We start from the raw sequence: 24,880 nt of genomic DNA on the forward strand, positions 1-24,880 counted from the left end.
ACCAAATAATAACAGCAGGTTGGTGTGGCTACTCCAGAAATTTGAAATTATGCTAGATGAAATTAGTGCCGAATAACTGATGGAACCGGATGTCTGATTGTGATGGCGAACCTGTACCAGTAACAGATATAGGCTGCTGAAAGGCATATTACCACAGGAGTGCCCAGCATATATAGCACCCTCTATTCGGTGTTCCATGTTTTCATTGCCTTTCAATTAAGCCAGTGTTCATCATGTTCAGTGTTTTTACCGCTTTTCCACCATTTTCGTACAACAGTTGTGCACAGGGTGACCAAAACCATATTTTAAGGTAGGCATTGTATGTATTGTGTATTTATCTATTTTTTACATTTAGCTGTACTGTGCAGTTAATATTTGATAATGTAAAATGTTATCAGGTGTTTTAGATGCATTCAATAGTAAAAAGCTACTCTTTTCTACCTGCCAGCATTTTTCATTTACTGTATGGGGTCAAGGATGAAAGAGCCGTAAAAATGGGACTCTCCTGTATAGACAAACTGTATAAAATAAATTAAGTTCATCCATTCCTTCCCAGGGAAAATTCATATACATATATAATCATTACAAACAAAATTTTCCTAGGACCATTAACACAATGAACAGAGGCAACAGTTGTAAAAAGAAGAAAAAAAAAATGCCAGGAAGTTTTTCTTAACAAGCAATAGCAGAATACTGGACCGGGATCCAAAAGGAAGCAGCAAGTGATACAACCACTGGAAACTTTAGCATATAATATTTGGACTTCAAGTGTGGTGCAACAGTGAAGACAAGACACCATGCTCTTGTAACTACAAATCTAGATACAAATAAGCACAATGTCTTTGACACTTAAGTGCATGGTATATGAAAGATTTCAATAAAGAAAATAGATAATGCCAAAAAAAAAAAAAAAAAAAAAAATCTTGCATATACAGTATATTTATAAACAATCTATATGAATAAGACAAAATATAGTGAAAATTTTTACAAAATTGAACATTTATACATAATACAAAATTGCAGTTACCTTCATGTATACACTTTCTGCATATATGACATCTTTGAATTGTATATTAAACACTGCAAACTTTGTTTTTACCTTGGTATGTTCTAAATTTGCTGGCTGGGCAACCAGTCGATAAATGGGTAAAAAGTGAGTTGGTCTTCTAAACAAAAATTTAATTTTTCAAAAGGGCAAGTAGTGAGCTTCTATTTTTAAATTTACCAAATTATTTATACAAGAGGTGTGGGGCTAAAAGATAAAAAAAAATCTAATATAAAGTGAGAGTTGTCACAGTTGCTTTTTGCTGATGACACTGCTTTTGGGAGATTCTGAAGAGAAGTTACAGAGGTTGGTGGACGAGTTTGGTAGGGTAGTAAAAAGAAGGAAATTTAAAGTGAACATAGGAAAAAGTAAGATGATGAGGATAACAAAAAATTTAAGTAATGAAAGATTGGATATCAGATTGGAGGGAGGGAGTACAGAGGAAGTGAATGTATTCTGATACTTGGGAGTGGTGCAATGAGGAGTCTGTCGAGACAAAGAATGTTATCCATGGAAGCACAGAGGAGAATATATGAGAGTATAGTTATACCAACAGGCTTATATGGGTGTGAAGCATGGGCAGTGAATGTTACAACAAGGAGAAGGCTGGAGGCAGTGAAGATATCGTGTCTGAGGTCAATGTGCGGTGTGAATACAATGCAGAGAATCCATAGATTAGAAATTAGTAGAAAGAAGTACAGGGTTACTAAAAGTATTATCCACAGGGGTTGTTGAGGTGATTCGAACATTTAGAGATGGAACAAAACAGAATGACTTGGAGAGCACATAAATCTGTAGTGGAAGGAAGACAGGGTAGGAGTTAGTCTAGGAAAGGCTGGAGGGACGGGGTAAAGAAGGTTTTGTGTATGAGGGGCTTGGACTTCCAGCAAGCATGTTAGATAGGAGCAAGTGAAGACAAATGGTTTTTATTACTTGTGCTGTTGGAGTGTGAACAAAGTAACATTTATGAAGGGATTCAGGGAAACCGGCAAGCTGGACTTGAGTCCTGGAGGTGGGAAGTACAGTGCCTGCACTCTGAAGGAGGGGTGCTGATGTTGCAGTTTTTTAACTGTAATGTAGGTGTGCCTCTTGCAAGACTGTGATGGAGTGAATGATGATGAAAGTGTTTCTTCTTTTTCGGGTCACCCTGCCTTGGTGGAAAACAGCCAATGTGTTAATAAAAAAAAAGGCAAGAAACAGACATAGCACTAACAAGAATGTCTTGATGTCTGTGACAATGTGAATATTAATTGAATTTGAGATGTCTGCTGCTCAGACTAATGACAGATATGGAACTGAAATCAATGTGTAATTGAACTTCCTTGTCATTCCAGCAACCCTCTTCTTGTAGGAAACAATTAATTTTTATTGAAAAAATATCTTGTTAAATACATAATGTTTAGTTTACACACACGTCATTTTTTAGGTTTCAGAGTAAAATGCCAAATTGATACAAATCTCAGAGAAAGGAAAAATCACATTTATTACCTACATATATAAAAAAATGTTACTCACTGTAAAGTAAGCACATACAAAAGAACATTAAAAAAAATGTAGGCACCTGAGTGCATATTAAATATGATTTTGATGTCAGCATAGTGCTGTAGGGAGAGATCGAGTGAATGTTGGTGAATGTTTTCTTCTTTGGGTTTCCCTGCCCTGGTGAGAGGTGAGCTCATGAAGACAAAAAAAAAAATATGTATATATGCCTTGCAGACAGATATATGTATATGCAAATGTATGCAAGCATGCACACATTTTATTTACGTGCACGCACACGCATGCTTGCGCACACATGTACACAGGAAAGGGGGGTGTCACCTGAGGAAAGGTTGGAGGTAAAGGAGGTTTTGTGTGCGAGAGGCTTGGACATCCAGTAGGCATGTAAGAGCATGTTAGATAGGAGTAGAGGCAAATGGTTTTTTGGACTTGGCGAACTGTTCAAGTGTGAGCAAAGTAATATTTTGTGAAGGGATTCAGGGAAATTGGTTAGCCAGACTTGAGACCTGCAGGTAGGAAGTACAGTGCCTACACTCTGAAGAAAGGGGGTGGGAATATTTGCTTTTTGGAAGAACATCCGAACTGTAGTGCACACCTCTGGCAAGACAATAATAGTGATGGTTAAAGTGTTTCTTTTTTGGGGTCACCCTATCTTGGTGGGAGACTGCCATTGTATTGAAAAGAAAGTAAAATGGAATTCAATGTTAATACAAACTAGAGAAGTCAATTTGAGCCAAAAAGATGCTAAACATATAAAAATATACAGTGCTAAGTAGGACATACCTTATTATATACTGTACATCATGCACTTAAACACTATATTTTACAATACATGAGAATAAATTTCATATGGTACCCAGGATAAAAAAAAAAAAAGAAACACATGAATAAAGCACAAGAGGCAGCAACAAGTGATATATACTGTAAAGGAAACACAATTGAGTCAGCTATTCTGATTCACATTACTGTGTAAAATTTCTGAACAATGTGTAAATGCGATAGTCTTAAAAGAAAGAAAACTCATCTGAAAGTACAAAAATAAGCACTTGCAGTTTCCAGAATGTACATCAATGATCTACAAATGTTGTTTGCAACTTTGTGTAACTGTGCAAATTTGTTTATTCAGGATATTAATTTCTCTTACATAATATCCACAATCAAGAAGAAATGTACTAACAATAAAGAACAATGAATAGTATTAGAGAGATTTCTTGGAAAATTTTGACAGATATTTCTCAATATATGTATCATATCATATTCTTTTATTATTTAATCTATTTACTTCATACTCAAGTCTCCTCTGCAGCCTTTTCCCAGCTTTCTTCCTTAATTTTCGCTTCTTCAAATTACGACGCAGTGCCACATCAGCTACGGAGGGCGTTCCACAATGGTCTACAAAAGAAGCATGTGATCTCTGATTATCCCAGATTATGTAAATAAAACAAAAAGTAAAAGAGGTGGAGGGCAAAAATGCAAATTTTAATTAAAGAAAAAACATAACTATAATGTAGAATATCTGTTCTATCTTCCCTGTTTGCTTTGGTTTCTTATGGGATTTTTCTGCCGAACTGAACTTCTCAGCACCATCGAAGATCGTTGGGGTGACGCACATCGGCCTACAAAAAAGTATTTCAAGTAAGTTTATTTACAATGTGAAAGATGATATCTTCATGTTTTTTCACTCATTTTTACATGGGCTCCCCAACTTATGAACGAGTTGCATTTCCGGTGTTTCAACTTTTGATCAAGTCGTTTATAACACTGACAAACAGTATTATCCTCATTCTTAAGTATGGATTGTTGTAACGCGAGTGTTCGTAAGTCAGGGCCCTTCTGCCTACTACTGTATATTTACCTTTCCTTGTAGTACGTCTTGTCTTGCACGAAGATGCACAATGCCCTAAAATAAGTTGAAATTTTACTCAATAGTGATATAAAGATCACAATTAAGAGGTCATTGTAAAATATCTAAGAAGGAAAACATTCAATACAACCATAGAGATTACATTGGCACACAAATATTAAATTGACAGTTGAATACTCAAAGTTCTCTTTGATTTTGACAGTGTACAGTATTTTACTATTACATACTTAAAAAGCATCAGAGAAACATCTATGACTCTTCCAAATAAAATGCTCTAACATAATCAATGAGACAAAAAACTGCATAAAAATAATCCAAAATCATACAACTCTTCAAACTGATCTGAATCACCCTATAGTTGCCCCTTATCTCATTTATTAAAAAAATACTAATGCTTCAACATTCTAATTATGTCATTAGCCCTTTGAGGGTGGTCCATCCCGTAGTTCTACAGGTTTGAAGCCTGGGTCCAAGCCGTAGTTCTATGTCTTGAGCTCAGTTCACTCAGATAAGCTGCGAGCGGTAAATTTGGGCTTAGATATGAGAGAATGGATCTATGTAGTAAGTGTGCACCATATAAAGCAAATCCTGCAGCACATAGTGCATAAAGAGAAAAAAGAAACGTGACTGTGTTTTTGGATTAAGACAGTGACTGTGGTGTATTTTTGCATGGTTTTTATGGTTGTATTCATGGTTTCTTGGTCTCATTTGATAGAATGGAAGATACATTACAGAAATAGAGATAATTCTGATTGGTTTTAGTACTGAAAAAAGCTTGAAATTGAGCTCAACGTAGTGGAAATGTTTGATTTTTCCCGATGCTCAAGAGTAAATAAATGACGCCACGTGTCCAATACATGTCAACTGGTGGGTCTAATAAATGTTCACGAATGTGCTGATATTATTTATACAATTATTACAATATTGCGTAACAGTAAATCTTCTATTTTTTGATGTGATTAAAAATTCTTAAAGTGAATAAAAAATCAAAATGGAATTCATCTGTAAAGCTTGGGAACATAACTAATGAGAAGAGGAAATGCTATTTTAGTGCCAGGAATACCTGCTTGGTTATTCTAGACCCTATTTTGAAACTGGAATATTCTGAATTTCATGTGAAACTGACCAAATTACCAATTTCTGATCACTTTATTGGGCAGCTGAAATAGTTGACTGGGTAGTTTCTTGTGTTCAAGCAATAAAATAGAAGTGATACTAGTGAAATAGCTAAGAATTTGGTCGACTGGAATAATGTGCATAATTGGCCTAAAACAGGAGTCAAAGTGGGCAAAATCGCTGATGCATAAATATAGCTGATGCAGCAAAATTTGCATGTAATTTCATAAATTTTCCATCAAATTTTGTACTTTTTGCTTTATTACCTTCAGAAAAAGATTCCCTACCATTTTATAAGAAAAAATAACAAATTTTGGGGGGAAAATTTTTGGACCCTGTGGACAAGGCATAGAACTATGGCTTGGACCCTCAAAGGGTTAATGTACCTTACCTTCTTTTATGCATATATTGAACTAATACACCAACCACTTCAACATTATATCTCCACCTGTTTTTAACATCTGTCATAATCACAGTTGTCCCTGTTGTTTAACCCTTTCGGGGTCTGTCCCGTAGATCTACGGCTTCACGTTCAGGGTCCAAACCGTAGATCTACGCCAAAATTCTAGCGGCGTCAAATTTAGCTCGAAAACCCTCATAGGCCTACAAGACCAAGACCCACATGTTACTGCATTCACAAACACTGAGTAACTGCATGTTGCTACCAACAGTAACAAAACCTACAAGAGTTACAGAGACTAGTGTTTCCCTACTAGACCACATCTGGACCAACACCATATCCCCCTTAAGATCAGGCATAATCACAGATAATACCACAGACCATTACCCTACCTTCCTCATAACAAACCTTGGCAAATTACCCCAAGACACTACTAAAGTCACTTTCAGACTTCACAATGAGGCAGCTATCAATAACTTCACAGCAGCAGTGACAAACATTGACTGGCAAACTGAGCTAGAAATCTATACAGATATTGACGAATGTATTAATAATTTTCTAAAAAAGACCCAATACCTCTATAACAAGCACTGCCCTAAAAAAACTAAATAGATGACTGCAAAGAGACTGAACAGTCCCTGGCTAACACCCAGTATCCTCAAATCCATAAATACAAAGCACCTATACGAAAAACAGTACAGAATGGGCCACATAACCAGAGACCAAACAAAACGTTACTCGTCAATCCTAACCAGCCTAATAAGAAGGGCTAAAAAATTGTATTATGAGAACAGATTATCCAACTTACGAGGTGACATAAAAAAGACCTGGAAAACCCTATCAGAAATACTAGGAACAAAAAAGATAACACGAAATAGCGAAATTGAATTAACAAAACCAGATGAACCCCAATTCCCACCTACTGAAACAGCAAACAGACTCAATGATTTCTTCTCCACTATAGAAAAAACCTTGCCAATAAAATCCCAAGCTCAGATACCCCACCCAATGACTACCTCACTGGCAACTACCCGAACACACTATTCCTAGCTCCGACTAACCCAACTGAAGTCTCCCTTATTATCAACAAACTAAAAAACAAGACAGGAGATTTAAATACCTTACCACCCATTATATACAAAAAAGTGTCACAGGTCCTATCACCAATCATTGCAACACTCTTCAACAAATCCATTGAATCCTCTACCTTTCCTACAGTTCTCAAAATAGCAAGGGTCACCCCGATCCATAAAGGAGGAGACCACACAGACTTGAATAACTATAGGCCAATATCCAACTTACACCCTCTCTCTAAAATCTTTGAAAAATTAATCCATAAGCGTATCTATTCCTACCTCATCTCCCACAACATACTTAACCCCTGTCAATTTGGGTTCAGGCCTAATAAAAATACTAATGATGCTATTATACACATGCTAGAACATATTTATACAGCAATAGAGAAAAAAGAAGTCCCACTGGGGATCTTCATTGACTTGCGTAAAGCTTTCAATACAGTTGACCACGACTTGCTCCACATAAAATTGTCGCACTATGGTATAAGAGGGCACTCCCTCAACTACCTAAAGCCATACCTCAGCAACAGAAGCCAATATGTGTACACAAATGGGGCAAACTCTTCCGCACAGCCAATTACAGTTGGTGTCCCACAGGGAAGTGTCCTAGGCCCTCTTCTCTTTCTCATATACATAAATGACTTACCAAATGCATCGCAATTACTCAAACCCACACTATTTGCAGATGACACTACATCTACTCTCACCTGAGCCCAGTCATGCTAGCCAATACTGTAAATACCGAATTACAGAAAATATCAACCTGGATGAGGACCAACAAACTTACACTAAACATTGACAAAACCTACTACATTCAGTTTGGTAACAGAGCTGCAGATGTGTCTCTTAACATAATGATAAATGGATCACATATCACAAAACTCACAGAGGAAAAATTCCTAGGAATCCACCTTGATAATAGACTCAAATTTCAAACACATATACAACAAATTTCCAAAAAAAATTCCAAGACCGTAGGCATACTATTGAAGATACGGTACTATGTTCCACAGTCAGCCCTCCTGGCCCTTTATCACTCTCTTATTTACCCCTATCTCACCTATGGAATTTGTGCATGGGGCTCAACAACAATTAACCATCTCAGACCACTAATTACCCAACAAAAGACTGCAGTTAGAATGATAACAAATTCTCACTACAGGCAGCACACTCCACCAATATTCAAAACACTCAACCTACTCACCATACAAAACATCCATACTTATTACTGCACCTATTACATACAGAGAACACTTAACTCTGATATTAACCCTCCCCTCAAACATCTCCTTGCCAACCTCAACAGAACACATGACCATAACACAAGGCACAGATCACTCTTTGATGTTCCTCGTGTCCATCTCAAGCTATGCAAAAACTCAATGCACATAAAAGGCCCTAAAATCTGGAATTCATTACCTGTAAATATAAAAGAAACAATGTCTGTTTATAAATTCAAGTCTCTTCTCAAAAGTCACTTACTCACCCACAACTAAATAAATACTGAATAATTGTATCTCATAAATGTCAACCTGTGACCTAATCAAACTGTTACTATTTAACTTCATTACCTAACAGAATACTCCATTCTACTGATTACACAGCAACACAGTAAATGACCATATGACCTGTCTTTGTAATACTCATTTGTACTAAATTGTTATCTGTTTTACAATAATTTTTGTACCACTGAATATATCATTGCTTAGTTAATCTTAAGTTAATTTTAAGCCTGCCCATAATGCTCTGCAAACAAGAGGCTTTGGCAAGCTTCACTTTAAAAATTGTATTCCTTGTACTTCTCTGTATCATGTTCAAATTAAATAAATAAATAAATAAATAAATAAATAAATACTGACTGTATATCAATGCAAGCAACCATACGACCTGTTTTTGTAATACTCATTTGTGCTTAATCTTAAGTTAATTTTAAGCCTGCCCATAATGCTATGCATTCAAGTGGCTTTGGCATGCTGCATTTAACTGTATTCTTTTGTACTTCTCTGTATCATGTTCAAATAAATAAATAAATAAATAAATAAATAAATAAATAAATAAAATGTGAGAGAACGGGTCTGCACCGTAAACAAAAATTCTAGGCACCCGCATAGCATTGTGGGAACGCCGGCTCAGTTACCTTTGTTCACCATGCCTCATCGCAAGGCAGCTCTCACTCCAAGGAAAATTGGGACTCTCCTCTTCCTATCTGATAGTTCTGACTCTGATGGAAGTGGAAATGAAGATGAATTCTTTGGCTTTGATCAGTTAGTGACTGAAAGGAATGACCAGGATATCGATAATAGCGCAGAAAACCGTGACGATCCTGAACCTTCTACCTCTGGTGGGGTCACTCCTCAGTCACGGTCAATTGTACCTCATCGCAAGATAAAACTATTATTTTCGCGTGGCCAGGCCTCTGACTTCAGTAATGATGATGATAGTGACATGGATTGTGATTTTATTGCTCTTGACGATCATTTGAGTAGTGATAGTGAGGAAATATATTCACCAGTGAAACGTCGGTATGTACGCCACTGCATGCGCTCGGGTAGTGTACCCTATGCAGTGCCCAGGGGATGGAGTACATCCCGTGGCCCTACACCAGGAATAGACAGTGAAAGTGAGGATGATGTGGCTACACTTGGCATGGATAGACCACAGGCATCAGTAGATGGTGGTAGTTGTGATGGTAGTGCCACGGCCATGCGTGACTCACCAGCCCAGGCTGGGACCCGCGCTGCTGACTCCTCAGTTCTAGGACAAAGCGGAGTGTCAGTCACCAGCCCACCACAACCACAACTACCCGCACAACCAGCCTATGATATCCAATATCCACCAGCAAACCGTATCTGGGATTGGCAGCAAAATCCCAATTTTGTTCCCAAGCCCCACCACTTTGATGACTCTCGAAGTGGAATTCTACCTACTTGTCCCCTTGGAACCACGGCCAATGAACTGGAATTTTTTGAGATATTCTTTGACCAGCCCTTGATGGAAACTATTGTCAGGGGAAGTAACAAGTATTTTGAGTACACCGTGGCAAATACGATCATATCACCACAGTCAAGACTACACCGGTGGAAAGAGACGACTGTTGCAGAAATGTATTTGCTTTTTGCAACAATAATGCTTATGCCTCATGTCTATAAGTATAATATAAAAGCATACTGGTCCACAGATCAGCTAATTTCTACCCCGGTCTTCAGTGAAATCATCCCAGTGAACATGTTTATCTTACTGTTACGTATGTTGCACATCTCTGACAAAACCAGGCCTGACAGAAGTGACAGGTTATACAAGATTAGAAATGTTTTTATGCATCTCAAACAAAAGTTCAACATGTACTTTTATCCATTCAAGAATCTTGTAATTGACGAGTTTTTGATTTTGTTCAAAGGTAGGCTGTTATTCAAGCAGTATATACCGAGCAAGAGGAAATGCTTTGGCATAAAACTGTTTGTACTCAGTGACTGTGACAGTGGCCTGGTATTGGATATTGTTGTATACACTAGATGTAAAACATTGAAAGATACCAAGATGTTATTGGGTATCTCAGGTGACGTAGTGAGAAGCATGATGGCACCTTATCTTGGTAAGGGGCATACATTATATACCGATAACTGGTACACAAGCTCTTTACTCAGTGATTTCTTGCGAGTGAACAAGACAGATGTGTGTGGCACAGTGCGTTCTAATCATAAATATATGCCCAGGTTCAACGTAGGTGCTCGTGGTGATGAGGTGCAGGTGTTTACTGCCAATGACATCATGGCATTACGGTGGCATGACAAACGAGATGTCACATTGTTGACAACCATTCACCGTAACGAAATGCAAGACAGTGGCAAAGTTGATCGAGTGACTAATGAACATATTCGAAAACCAGTGATAGTGACTGATTATACACAAAACATGCGCTTGGTTGACAAATGTGACATGCAGATTGGTTTTGTTGACTGTGTTCGTAAGAGTTACAAGTGGTACATGAAACTTTTCTTCCATCTCATGGACATTTCAATGCTCAATGCATATAATATGTACCAAATGAAGACTGGCAACAGACCACCGTACGGTGAATTTTGTTTGTCTGTTGTCAGACAACTCATAATGAAGTACCAGGTAACAACACCTGCTATACAACAAGGTCCTCGAATTCCTCAGAATATACCCAAGCATTTGAGGAGGGAAGGTGATCATTTCATAATACAGCTTCCTGCAACTAAGAAGAAATTTGCTCAGAAGAGATGTGTTGTCTGTGCACAAACAAAACGACGGCAACAAAGACGTAAAGACACTCGGTTTATGTGCGAGGAATGTAAGGTACCTCTGTGCATGGTGCCTTGTTTCAAGGAGTTCCACAAGCTCCAGCAGTTCTAAAACCATGTCCAGTGATTATAAATATGTAAATATATGATAGAACATTAGTATTATACAAGATTTGTGCATGTTTATTGTAATAAACAAAAGTGGTAAACAATAATATGATAATAACTTTAGTGCGGTTATTGTGTTCAATACAGTGAGTTTATATATATACATTATATACAGTATTGGTCTCTCAGGCCCCAAATGTTAGTAGGAAAAGAAAAAAAATAGATAAGAAAAGAAATAACTACAAAAAGCGTTAAATAAAGTAATGCACGTATGTGGAAATCGTCGATGTTGCCGCCACCTGGTCATTTTGGGTAAACTTCTCAGCACTGTATCCTGGAGTTTACCTGGAGAGAGTTCCGGGGGTCAACGCCCCCGCGGCCCGGTCTGAGACCAGGCCTCCTGGTGGATCAGAGCCTGATCAACCAGGCTGTTGCTGCTGGCTGCACGCAAACCAACATACGAGCCACAGCCCGGCTGATCCGGAACTGACTTTAGGTGCTTGTCCAGTGCCAGCTTGAAGACTGCCAGGGGTCTGTTGGTAATCCCCCTTATGTGTGCTGGGAGGCAGTTGAACAGTCTCGGGCCCCTGACACTTATTGTATGGTCTCTTAACGTGCTAGTGACACCCCTGCTTTTCATTGGGGGGATGGTGCATCGTCTGCCAAATCTTTTGCTTTCGTAGTGGGTGATTTTCGTGTGCAAGTTCGGTACTAGTCCCTCTAGGATTTTCCAGGTGTATATAATCATGTATCTCTCCCTCCTGCGTTCCAGGGAATACAGGTTTAGGAACCTCAAGCGCTCCCAATAATTGAGGTGTTTTATCTCCGTTATGCGCGCCGTGAAAGTTCTCTGTACATTTTCTAGGTCAGCAATTTCACCTGCCTTGAAAGGTGCTGTTAGTGTGCAGCAATATTCCAGCCTAGATAGAACAAGTGACCTGAAGAGTGTCATCATGGGCTTGGCCTCCCTAGTTTTGAAGGTTCTCATTATCCATCCTGTCATTTTTCTAGCAGATGCGATTGATACAATGTTATGGTCCTTGAAGGTGAGATCCTCCGACACGATCACTCCCAGGTCTTTGACGTTGGTGTTTCGCTCTATTTTGTGGCCAGAATTTGTTTTGTACTCTGATGAAGATTTAATTTCCTCATGTTTACCATATCTGAGTAATTGAAATTTCTGATCAGAATTTTTTTTTTGTCTTATTACCTTCACAAAAATATACTCTTTAATTCTGTAAGAATTTTTTTTTTTTTTTTTAATTTCTTGGACACTGGAGCACCACTATAACGAGATTATTTGGTGGCTCTTGCAGAGCGGAGTTCAATGATAAATGTCTTCGGAGGCTTCTTTACTTTATTTGCAAAGTCGTGGTGGGTACACAGGCTTGTGTGTTGTGTGCCCATGGCCTGGTAGGGCCATGCCCACGAGGGAGAGAGCTAGTAGGACTTGTTGACTGCCGCTGGGCCGCTGAGAGTGAGTACGTGTGGGACCAGCATCCTACTGACTTTGGGCTGGCCTGGAGAGGGCAGCTCCTTAGTGCCGCGAAATATGAACTAAGCTGGCAGATAGCACAGGCTGTCTGTGCAGACAGGACAGGCTGTCTACATACGCTTGGCCACCTACCTCGCATCGTCCCGACGCGACAATACTGGTGGTAAAAAAACTCAAGTCTCTCTCTCGTAGGAACAGAGCACAGAACATGAAATAAAAACATGTGTATATACATATGGACATGGAAAAAAAAAAAACTTCCTACAGGGAGGGAAGAAAAAAACGTGGGGTGTGCTAAACATCGTGATCATAGGCAGTGAGCGTCGATGAGCATCACTGCACACCTTCCTGCGTCTGGACAGATACTGCAACACAGGAGACATCGCTGTGGCTGAGCTGAGACGTAACGGGGTACGATCTCCTCTCGAACGGTGAAGCAGTCATCGTAGGAGTCACTGCAGGTTTCACTCAACCTGGGGCACGACATGCTGGTGCCCTCGAGTTAGGCGTCGACAAAACTCCGCAACTGGGCAGGACTTCTGGCAAGCGACTCAGGAGGACACTTCTCGACTGGTACTGTCACTGGGCTGTCACTGCCGGCGAGCGTGGAGTAAGTCGTGGAGCGAGTCGTGGCAGAGACGGCTGGGCGAAACATCTGGGAGTTGTAACATCATACACCAGACTGCAGTGAGTGAGCTAGCAGTCAAAGTGACATCTTTGTGCAGGCTGCTCATTGAAGCTTGTGACACGAGGCTGACACAGTGCCTGCTGACAGGGCTAACTGCGGCTTGACAAGTGTTATTCTCTCGGCAATTGGAGTTATAACAGAGGTTAGTCTAAGCGTCCCCAGACTTGTTTCTCTACATATAACTGCACTCTGAAGGTCTGGAGTTGAAGTGAAACAAATCTCGATGGGAATCGTAACAGGTACGATTCTGCAGAACAACTATGAGCGACGAGCATAAGAGCTTTCTGTACAAAGGGGCTCATACGCTCAGGCTGACTAATATCAGCTGTCAAACGCGCTGGTCACACCGGGTGACTAACACAGTGGTGCTACTCAGGGGTCTGGCCGCAGACCACACTGGACACATGGAAAACTTTACACACACCCTCGGTACATGTGGTACAACATGGCTTAAACTAGCAAATGATGCTTTTCTGTGCACAAAATTGATACCAAGCTATACACTAACATGTGAGAACACTGACTGAGAGGAATTAACACACGACATATATCTTCTCTCAATCTTCTCGACAATACTGACATAATTACTGAAACACTCGATGTGACATCATGTGATGTCAGGTGTGACGTCGCGAGGTGACGTCAGCAGCACTGTGGTGTCAGCAGACATCTTGAGGCGACGTCAGGCAGACATCGTGACGTCATGAAGTCGGGCAGCAGCATCGGTGACATCAATGTGATGCGGGCAGCAGACCACAGCATGAGGCCTGGGACATCTGGCAACTCACATGGCTTGTAGGTCCACGTGGCTTCATCCACACCCCATATGGCGCCGGGATCCACGTGGCGTCGTGATCTACGTGGCATGCTGATCCACATGGCTTGCTGATCCACGTGGCTTGCTGATCCACGTGGCTTGCTGATCCATGTGGCTTGCTGATCGACGTGGCATGTTGATCCATGTGGCTTAGTGATCTACGTGGCATGCTGATCCACGTGGCTTGCTGATCCACGTGGCTTCGTGATCCATGTGGCTTAGAGTGGCCTCTGGCACTCGGATACACAGCTCTGGCAATGAATTCACACGAAAAACAGCAGAAAACACAGCAGAGGGAGTGAACACATAGTGGTGTATGGTAGTGTGGTGGCGAGGAGCGTGGGTGAGTGTATGGCGAGGGAGGATCTGGCCACTTCCTCCTCTCAAACCCACAACATGGCGAAATACTCACACTGGACGCAGAAATCACCACAAAACTCACCTCTGGCTTGCTGAAATAGCTGTGCTGAGCTGAACATCAACAGCAGAACATACAAGTGACGCTGAACACGCGACTTGAGAAACAGCATGGGACGCTGTGGCGTGGGGTCACTGAGACGCCACTTACAATTCTTGAAGAAATTTGGTAAATTTCGGCTAGATCCTGCTTGTACCTGTGTCTGGATGCTGAAACGTGCAGACACGACATCAGGATAACTCGTTGAGAGATGGATGCTTGTTGTGAAGGGTGATAAAGTGAAGAACTTCATCTCTTCCTCTCTCCGGGCAAACACAACTGCTGCGACCACCGCTTCCCACCAATGTTTAATGAGATTTATTTGTGTGATGCTGCAGTGGAGCGAGGAGTAAATGATACGTCTTCGGAGGCTTCTTTACTTTATTTGCAAAGTCGTGGCGAGTACACAGGCTTGTGTTGTGTGCCCATGGCCCGGTAGGGCCATGCCCACAAGCGAGAGAGCGTAGGACCAGCGTCCCACTGACTTTGGGCTGGCCTGGAGAGGGCAGCACCTTAGTCCTGCGAAATATGAACTAAGCTGGCAGACAGCATAGGCTGTCTGTGCAGACAGTACAGGCTGTCTACCCCACTTCAGATTTTGGCCTTGGACCCTGAAAGGGTTAACCTCCTTTCATTCTGCCCACTGCCTCACGCACCTCCCCACATCCACCTCAGGCTCCTCCTTACTCCTATGAGATGATATTATTCCCTGCCCAATGTATGAAATTACTACCTCCTCTACCCTCTACCTTCCTTTCATCACAAACATTCAACAACTCATCAAAAAATTCTCTCCATCTTTCAAGTACCCCCACCTACCCCATCTAACATCCTCCCTCTTCCATATTAACCCTTTCAGGGTCGAGAGGCCCTCTCCTAAACTTGTTCTCAGGGTCGAAAAATTTTTGGAAAAAAAAAAAAATATTTTTCTTATGGAATGATAGAGAATCTTTTCCCGATCATAATGACACCAAAAGTATGAAATTTTATGGAAAACTTATGGAATTGTGCTCTCGTGAAGTTTGCGGTCTTGACGATGTTTACGCATCGGCGATCCCACCCACTTTGAGCCCTATTTTCGGCCAATTCCTGTGTACTAGTCGACAAAAACCATATTTATTTTGCTAGAACTCCATTTTTCCTATCAAATGAGTACAAGAAACCACCCATTTATCAATTTCAACTATCCAATAAAGTGGTCAGAAATTGGCAATTTTGCCAATTTCACACAAATTTCAGAAGATGCCAATTTCCAAATAGGGCCTAGAATAAACAAGACAGACATTCCTGGCACTAAAATAACAAGTTCTCTGTTCGTTAGTCATGTCCCCAGGCCCCTCTTACATTTCTTTTGCTTTCCACATTGAATTTTTATTCTCACAAAAAATAAAAGATTTACTGTTATGCAGACTACTGCATTAGTGTAGAAATGGTATAAATAATATCAGTGCACTTGTGAAAGAGTATCAGACTCACCAGTTGATATGTATTGGATGCTTGGCATGATTTGTTTACTTTTGAACTTTGGTAAAAATTGAACATTTCTGCTACTTTGAACTCAATTTCAAGGTACTTTTCATTGTGAAACCAATCAATATCACCTCAATTTCTAGGACATAATTTCTCAATTTCTGTAATATGTCTTCCATTCTATAAAATGAAACCAGGAAAACTAGAATACAACCATGAATACCATACAAAAATACAGTGCAAAGTCGCTGTTTTAATCCAAAAACACGGTCAAAGTTATTTTTTTTCTCATTACGCACTGTGTGCTGCAGGATTTTTTTTATATTGCGCACACTGATCACATAGACCCATTCTTTCATATGTAGGCCTACCAACTTTCTCTCGCTAGATTTGAAGGCGCTAGAATTTAGGCGTTCTAGTACGCCAATAACCCTGGTGCATAAGCCATACTAGTACGTTGGAAACCCTGAAAGGGTTAAACTGCCAAGTTTATTTGCTCCCCAAACTTCTTCACTTTATTAATCTGTAAATTAAGCTAATGATAGTATTAACATACCAGTAGAGGAACCCAATGCAAAGTCACCTGGTTGAACTGGTAGCAATGCATATGGCAGCTGACCTTGGTCAAGAGTTGTTCACATTTGTCAATGTTACACTTACATACATCATCTGCTGTGGTTCAGCATGTAGTTGTAATCAATTATCACTGATGTCTCTTGTATTCATATTATTATGGAAAAACAAAGCATATTATTCATGCATTACATGTTTTGTTTAGGGAATAACTGAAGGTGGTTGAACACCACAGGCAGTCAGTGTGCAGAAAAATAGGTTGTTTTTCTTTTGTTGTGTACATGGATAGGAGAGAGATTGTGACTGGAAATGCACACAACAATCATCAGCACTCACACAACTACTCTGTCAAGTTGTGTGGAATAGATGGAAATAAGTGGTAAAAGTCCCAACACATTGGAAGTGATTAATGCAAATGAAATATGATTCACTGTAAGAATCAAGTTAGAATAATGAACGCACAGTAAATGCTGAAGGTAGCTGCTCAATGAGTCTCTCTTGCAAAGCTCTGTCTTTGTCCCTGTATTTAGCAAGAGGATTGAAGAATTTACATAAGGTGAGAAACCAAAATATTAATCAGCACTCTGTAAAACAAAAATTAACACAACCATATACAAATCACAAAAAAAAGTGATATTTAGATTTACCCTATTTTTTGACCAGTCTACCATGAAATAAGATTACTTCCCAGTAAAATTAGGTCTTAGTCAGTGATGTGTAATGTCACTATGGTTGTTTAACATATTAATAGATAGGGTTGTAAAAGAAGTAAATGCTAGGGTGTTGGGGAGAGGGGTGGGATAAAATCATGGGGAATTAAATACAAAATGGGAGTTGACATAGTTACTTTTTGCTGATGATACTGTGCTTTTGGGAGATTCAAAGAAAAGTTGCAAAGGTTAGTGGATGAGTTTGGGAGGGTGTGTAAATGTTGAAAGTTGAAAGTGAACATAGATAAGTGTAAGGTGATGAGGGTACAAAATGGATATCACACTGGAGGGAGGGAGTATGGAAGAATGAATGTGTTCAGATATCTGAGTCAACTTGTCAGCAGATGGATTTATGAAGGATGACGTTAACCACAGAATTGATGAAGGAAAAAAGTGAGTGGTGCATTGTGGTATCGCTAAAGACAAAAAAGTTACCCATGGAGGCAAAGAAGGGAATGTACGAGAGTATAGTGGTACCAAAACTCTTATATGGGTGTGAAGCATGGGTTGTAAATGCTGCAGAAAGGAGGAGGCTGGAGGCAGTAGAGATGTCATGTCTAAGGGAAATGTGTGGTGTAAATATTATGCAGAGAATTCATAGTGTAGAAATTAGGGTGGTGGTGTCGAGTTACTAAGAGTATTAGTCAGAGGGCTGAGGAGGGATTGTTGAGGTACTTTGATCATTTAGAGAATGGAAAATAGTAGAATAACTTGGAGAGTGTATAAATCTGTAGGGGAAGGAAGGCAGGGTAGAGGTCATCCTCGAAATGGTTGGAGGGCGTAAAGGAGGTTTTATGGGCAAGGGGCTTGGACTTCCAGCAAGTGTGCGTGAACATGTTAGATAGGAGTGAATGGAGACAAATGGTTTTTGGACCTGATGAGCTGTTGGAGTGTGAGCAAGGTAATATTTTGTGAAGGGATTCAGGGAAACTGGTTAGCCGGACTTGAGTCCTGAAAGTGGGAAATACAGTGCCTGCACTTTAACCCTTTCACTGTTGGAGCCGTAGTACTACGGCTTACAAGATAGTGTTGGTGCATTAGTATTACACCAAAATTCTAGCGGCTTCAAATCTAGCGGGAGAAAGCTGGTAGACCTACGTATGAGAGAATGGGACTGAGTGGTCAATGTGCACAGTATAAAAAAAAATCCTGCAGCATACAGTGCATGAGAAAAAAAAAAACCGAGTGTGTTTTTGGTTTAAAATGCTGACTTTGAAGTGTATTTTCATATGGTATGTATGGTCATATTATCGTTTTCTTGGTCTCATTTGATAGAATGGAAGATATAGTACAGAAATAGAGATGATTTTCAACAGTTTTTGTACTACAAGTACCTTTAAACTGAGCTTAAATTAGCAGAAATGTTCGTTTTTGCCAATGTTCAAGAGTAAACAAATCATGCCACGCGTCCAATACACGTTAACTGGCGAGTCTAATATTCTTTCACAAATGCGTTGATATTATTTATACCATTTGTACAATAATGCAGTAGTCTGTATAACAGTAAATCTTCTATTTTTTATGTGAATAAAAATTCAAAATGGAAAGCAAGCCTAATATAAGAGGGGCCTGAAGATGTGACTAATGAACAAAGAAAATGTTATTTTAGTGCTAGGAATGTCTGCAGTGTTTATTCTGGCCCCTATTTTGAAATTGGCCTTACTTGAATAGTGTATGAAATTGGCCAAATTACCAATTTCTGATCTAAAGTACTTTATTGGGTAGTTGAAATCATTAAATGAGTGGTTTCTTGTACTCAATCGATAGAACAAATGGAGTTCTAGTGAAATAGCTATGAGTTTGGTCAACTGGAACAATGGAATTGGCTGAAAATAGGACTCAAAGTGGGCAAAATCGCCGATGCATAAATATCGTCGTGATCGCTAACTTCGCGAGAGCATAATTCCGTAAGTTTTCCATCTAATTTCATACTTTTGGTATCATTACCAACGGGAAAAGTTTCTCTATCATTTCATAAGAAAAAAAAAATTTAATTTTTCAATACTGAGAGCAAGTTTGTGAGCAGGGGTTTCGACAGTGAAAGGGTTGAAGGGGTTTGGGATACTGAGAGTTTGGAGGGACGTCAAAATTGTCGTATTTGAGCACCTCTACAAAGACAGTGATTATGTATGAGTGATGGCAAAAGTTTTGAATGATAATGAAAGTTTTTTCTTTCTTTTTGGGTCACCCTGCCTCGGTAGGAAACGACAGGCATTAAAAAAAATAATAAAATAATAATCCAACACTATCATACACCTAAATTCTGTCTGACTTTTGTGACCTATGCATGAGACTGATAATGTCAGGTTTAGTGGAGAGGAGGCTTGCAACATACAAGAACCCCCCTCCCCATCCCTCAAAAATTAGACAGTAGCACTTGCATCAGACTGTCAAGTTGAGTGTGTCTGAGTGGACTGACATGGATCATTAGGAAAACATTAAGAAATAGTGCACGCTATATTCTCCAACTTAAATTTTTTCTATTTTTTTTGGGGGGGGGGGTTAGGCATTATTTTTAATAAACCATGACATTATTTTTATTTAACCCTTTCAGGGTCCAAGGCCCAAATCTGGAGTCACGCACCAGTGTCCAAGAATTTTCAAAAAAAAAAAATTTGTTATTTTTTCTTATGAAATCGTAGAGAATCTTTTTGTGAAGGTAATAAAACAAAAAGTATGAAATTTGGTGGAAAATTGACGAAATTATGCTCTCGCAAATTTTGATGTGTCAGCGATATTTACGAATCGGCGATTTTGCCGACTTTGACTCCCATTTTAGGCCAATTACATTATTCCAATCAACCAAATTCTTAGCTATTTCACTAGTATTACTTCTATTCTATCGATTGAGCACAAGAAATTGCCAAGTCAACTGTTTCAACTACAAAATAAAGTGATCGGAAATTGTTAATTTGGCCAATTTAACACAAAGTTCAAAATATTCCAATTTCAAAATAGGGTCCAGAATGAACAATGTAGGCATTCCTGGCACTAAACTAACATTTCCTCTGTTCATTAGTTATGTTTTGAGGCTTTACAAATAAATTCCATTTTGATTTTTTATTCACATAATGAATTTTTATTCACACCAAAAAATAGAAGATTTACTGTTATGCAATACTGTAATAATTGTATAAATATCATCACCATATTTGTGAATGTATATTAGACCCACCAGCTGACGTGTATTAGACGTGTGAGGTCGTTTGTTTACTCTTGAATATCGGCAAAAATTTAACATTTCTGCTACTTTGAGCTCAGTTTCAAGCCATTTCCAGTGCTAAAACCAATCAAAATCATCTCTATTTCTGTAATATGTCTTCCATTCTATCAAATGAGACCAAGAAATCACAAATACAACTATAAAAAACATACGAAAAAACACTGCAAATTTGCTGTTTTAATCGAAAAATCATGATTTCATTTTTTTTCTCTCATTATACACAATGTGCTGCAGGATCTGTTTTATGTGGTGCACACATACCACATAGATGTATTCTCTCATATCTAGGCCCAAATGTACCACTCACAGTTTATCAGAGTGAGCTGAGCTCATGGCGTAGATCTACGGTTTGGACCCTGAACGTAAAGCCGTAGATCTACGGGACGGACCCTGAAAGGGTTAAAACATGTGTCTGGGTGCAACCACTCAGGGAAGTACTACGTCCTGCCAAGCGAGTGTGAAACAGAAACCTGTAAATGTTTTACATGATAGTAGGATTGCTGGTGTCTTTTCTGTCTCATAAATGTGGCATAACAGGTACATATATATTGCTACTTCTACTTACACTTAGGTCACACTACACTGTACATGCATATATACCCATCTGGATTTTCTTCTATTTTCTTAATAGTGGAAAAGATTTCTTCCTCTGTAAGCCATGCATGTCATAAGAGGCAACTAAAATATTGGAAGCAAGGGGCTATAGTAACCCCTTCTCCTGTATAAATTACTAAATTCAAAAAGAAAATCTTTTGTTTTTCTTTTTTAGGTTACCTTGCCTCAGTGGGATGTAGCTGGTTTATTGAAAAAAAATAAGTGTGTCTAGGTAACAAAAATAAAACAAGTAAGATTAACAGCTAAAACTTAATGGCGTGAGTAATGGTGAATGGTCTCTTATTTCTCAGGTCACCCTACTTCGGAGGGAGATAGCCAGTTAAAATAAATATATATAGTAACACCATTTGTTGATTAGTCACCTGTCATGAGATCGTTGTGCGAGTGAAAAATCCTTATTCTACAGGGGGTTCTGAGCTTTTTGTAGATCATTGTTCAAAATTGCATTTAGCAAACACTTAAATGCGGATGCTATCTACAGTTCATCTGCTTTATTCACCTTTGTTTTTACATGCTTTCTTCTTAAGCACAGTACTCTCGTTCATAATCCAGGACCTCGTGCACACTTGACACACACAACAAAGACTTATTTTTACCCCCCTCCCACTCCCAACGCTCTCACTTCACACGGTGAGGGCCTGGGTTCGATTCCCAGCCAGAGTAGAAACATTGGACATGTTTCTTTCCACCTGTTGTCTATGTTCCCCATCCGTAAAATGGGTACCTGGGTGTTAGTCGGCTGGTGTGGGTCGCATCCTGGGACACTGACCTAAGGAGGCCTGGTCACAGACCGGGCCGCGGGGGCGTTGACCCCCGGAACTCTCTCCAGATAAACTCAAAAAAAAAAAAAATTTTTTTTTTTCAACAAGTCGGCCGTCTCCCACCGAGGCAGGGTGACCCAAAAAAGAAAGAAAATCCCCAAAAAGAAAATACAGTGGACCCCCGCATAATGATTACCTCCGAATGCGACCAATTATGTAAGTGTATTTATGTAAGTGTATGTATGTAAGTGCGTTTGTACATGTATGTTTGGGGGTCTGAAATGGACTAATCTACTTCACAATATTTCTTATGAGAACAAATTCGGTCAGTACTGGCACCTGAACATACTTCTGGAGTGAAAAAATATCGTTAACCGGGGGTCCACTGTACTTTAATCATCATTCAACACTTTCACCACACTAGCACATTATCACTGTTTTTGCAGAGGTGCTCAGAATACACAGTTTAGAAGCATACACAGTTTAGAAGCATACACATATAAAGATACACAACATATCCCTCCAAAATGCCAATATCCCAAACCCCTCCTTTAAAGTGCAGGCATTGTACTTCCCATTTCCAGGACTCAAGTCCGACTATATGAAAATAACTGGTTTCCCTGAATCCCTTCACTAAATATTACCCTGCTCACACTCCAACAGATCGTCAGGTCCCAAGTACCATTCGTTTCCATTCACTCCTATCTAACACGCTCACGCACGCTTGCTGGAAGTCCAAGCCCCTTGCCCACAAAACCTCCTTTACTCTCTCTCTCCAACCCTTTCGAGGACGACCCCTACCCCGCCTTCCTTCCCCTATAGATTTATATGCTTTCCATGTCATTCTACTTTGATCCATTCTCTCTAAATGACCAAACCACCTCAACAACCCCTCTTCTGCCCTCTGACTAATACTTTTATTAACTCCACACCTTTTCCTAATTTCCACACTCCGAATTTTCTGCATAATATTTACACCACACATTGCCCTTAACCCTTTACCGTCTCCTCGCTGCTGCATTTACCACCCAAGCTTCACACCCATATAAGAGTGTTGGTACTACTATACTTTCATACATTCCCTTCTTTGCCTCCATAGATAACATTTTTTGACTCCACATATACCTCAACGCACCACTCACCTTTTTTCCCTCATCAATTCTATGATTAACCTCATCCTTCATAAATCCATCCGCCGACACGTCAACTCCCAAGTATCTGAAAACTTTCACTTCTTCCATACTCCTCCTCCCCAATTTGATATCCAATTTTTCTTTATCTAAATCATTTGATACCCTCATCACCTTACTCTTTTCTATGTTCACTTTCAACTTTCTACCTTTACACACATTCCCAAACTCATCCACTAACCTTGGCAATTTTTCTTTAGAATCTCCCATAAGCACGGTATCATCAGCAAAAAGTAACTGTGTCAATTCCCATTTTGAATTTGATTCCCCAAAATTTAATCCCACCCATCTCCCGAACACCCTAGCATTTACTTCCTTTACTTTACTTGCAGGATAGTGTTCCGTTGCCTCAAGTGTCCGAGGACACTCAGACTGCCTTGAGTGCACAACCTATCCCTGCAATGACTGCTAGTTCGAGTAGTAGTTTCTCCACAGGGGATGCCTTGTCAGAAAACGATTACTTGAAACTAGTAATGCCATCTCTTGTTGATGTCACATGCCGTCTGCAGAAAGACGTCTCTGTTGCGGCTAGTGCTCTCACTAGAGTGTCTGTTGTTGTTCCTAATGTTCCAGAAGGTGATAACGTCCTAGTTGACAGTGATTCCTGCAAGGTCAAAGGTTTATTTGTCGAACCTTCCTTACATATTGTAAGAGACAGTAAGATCCATTTACTCCTTGCTAACACTTTGGGTCACAGTGTTCGTCTCAGAGCAAATACCAACCTCGTTGACCTAGTTCACTATCCTTACCCTGTTCAAGTACAGGATGACGTGCCACCTGACCAGTGGGTCAGTGCTATTTCAACAGTGGAGACCTTATCCACTCCGCTGGATCAATCTATCCCACCAGTTGAGGAGAAAGACTTAGCTCCCACTGATTTCCCAGACGAAGTCAAGCGTTTGTTGACTCTGTTGAACAAACGTCGTAAAGCCATTGCCTTACCAGGTGAGAAGATGGGTATAACGAACTTATTGTCCCATCGTATTCCACTTGAACCTGGTACGAGACCTATTTATATACCTGCGTACAGAATGCCCCATTCCCAAGTTGCTGTCGCAGAGGAACTGATCAATCAAATGCTCAATGATGGAGTTATTGCACCTAGCAATTCACCCTGGAATGCGCCCTTGATTCTAGTGCCTAAGAAGGACTGCACATGGCGCCCGGTGATTGACTTTAGGAAGTTAAATGCGAAAACCATTCCAGATCGTTTCCCACTTCCTGTACTAGGTGACCTTTTACGCAATATCGGAGATAACAAAGTCTTCTCGACCCTGGACTTGTTACAAGGGTTTTGGCAAGTCCCTCTTCACGAGGACAGCCAAGAGTTAACTGCATTCTCCACTCCCACAGGTCATTATCACTTCCTCCGTATGGCGTTTGGATTACGATCCTCCCCATCACGTTCTCAAGGCTCATGACTAATATCTTTAGAGGTCTCATAGGTAAATCACTTATGGTGTACTTAGACGACGTAATCGTCATGTCTAAAGACGTGGACACACAC

At 39.9% G+C, this 24,880-nt stretch overlaps 1 protein-coding gene across 6 annotated transcripts in view; it reads right to left on the reverse strand.

The window, feature by feature from the left end:
• Nucleotides 1-735: 735 nt before the first annotated feature.
• The window catches only part of LOC128705274 (E3 SUMO-protein ligase PIAS2-like), a 102,914-nt gene continuing 78,769 nt past the window's right edge, over nucleotides 736-24,880 (reverse strand). For 4 of the 6 annotated variants that reach the window (XM_070103731.1, XM_070103730.1, XM_070103737.1 and 1 more), the window contains exons 10-11: nucleotides 4,401-4,445; nucleotides 736-3,937 (exon numbers count right to left, since the gene is read on the reverse strand). In XM_070103731.1, the coding sequence (XP_069959832.1) occupies nucleotides 3,798-3,937; nucleotides 4,401-4,445 (185 nt within the window). In that variant the 3' untranslated portion in view covers nucleotides 736-3,797. Of the gene's footprint in view, nucleotides 3,938-3,994; nucleotides 4,162-4,400; nucleotides 4,446-24,880 lie in introns of those variants that run through there. The other 2 variants (XM_070103746.1, XM_070103750.1) reach the window with 2 other exon arrangements.

This window comes from Cherax quadricarinatus, chromosome 5 (genome assembly GCF_038502225.1).
Source record: "Cherax quadricarinatus isolate ZL_2023a chromosome 5, ASM3850222v1, whole genome shotgun sequence".
NCBI classification, from domain to species: domain Eukaryota; kingdom Metazoa; phylum Arthropoda; class Malacostraca; order Decapoda; family Parastacidae; genus Cherax; species Cherax quadricarinatus.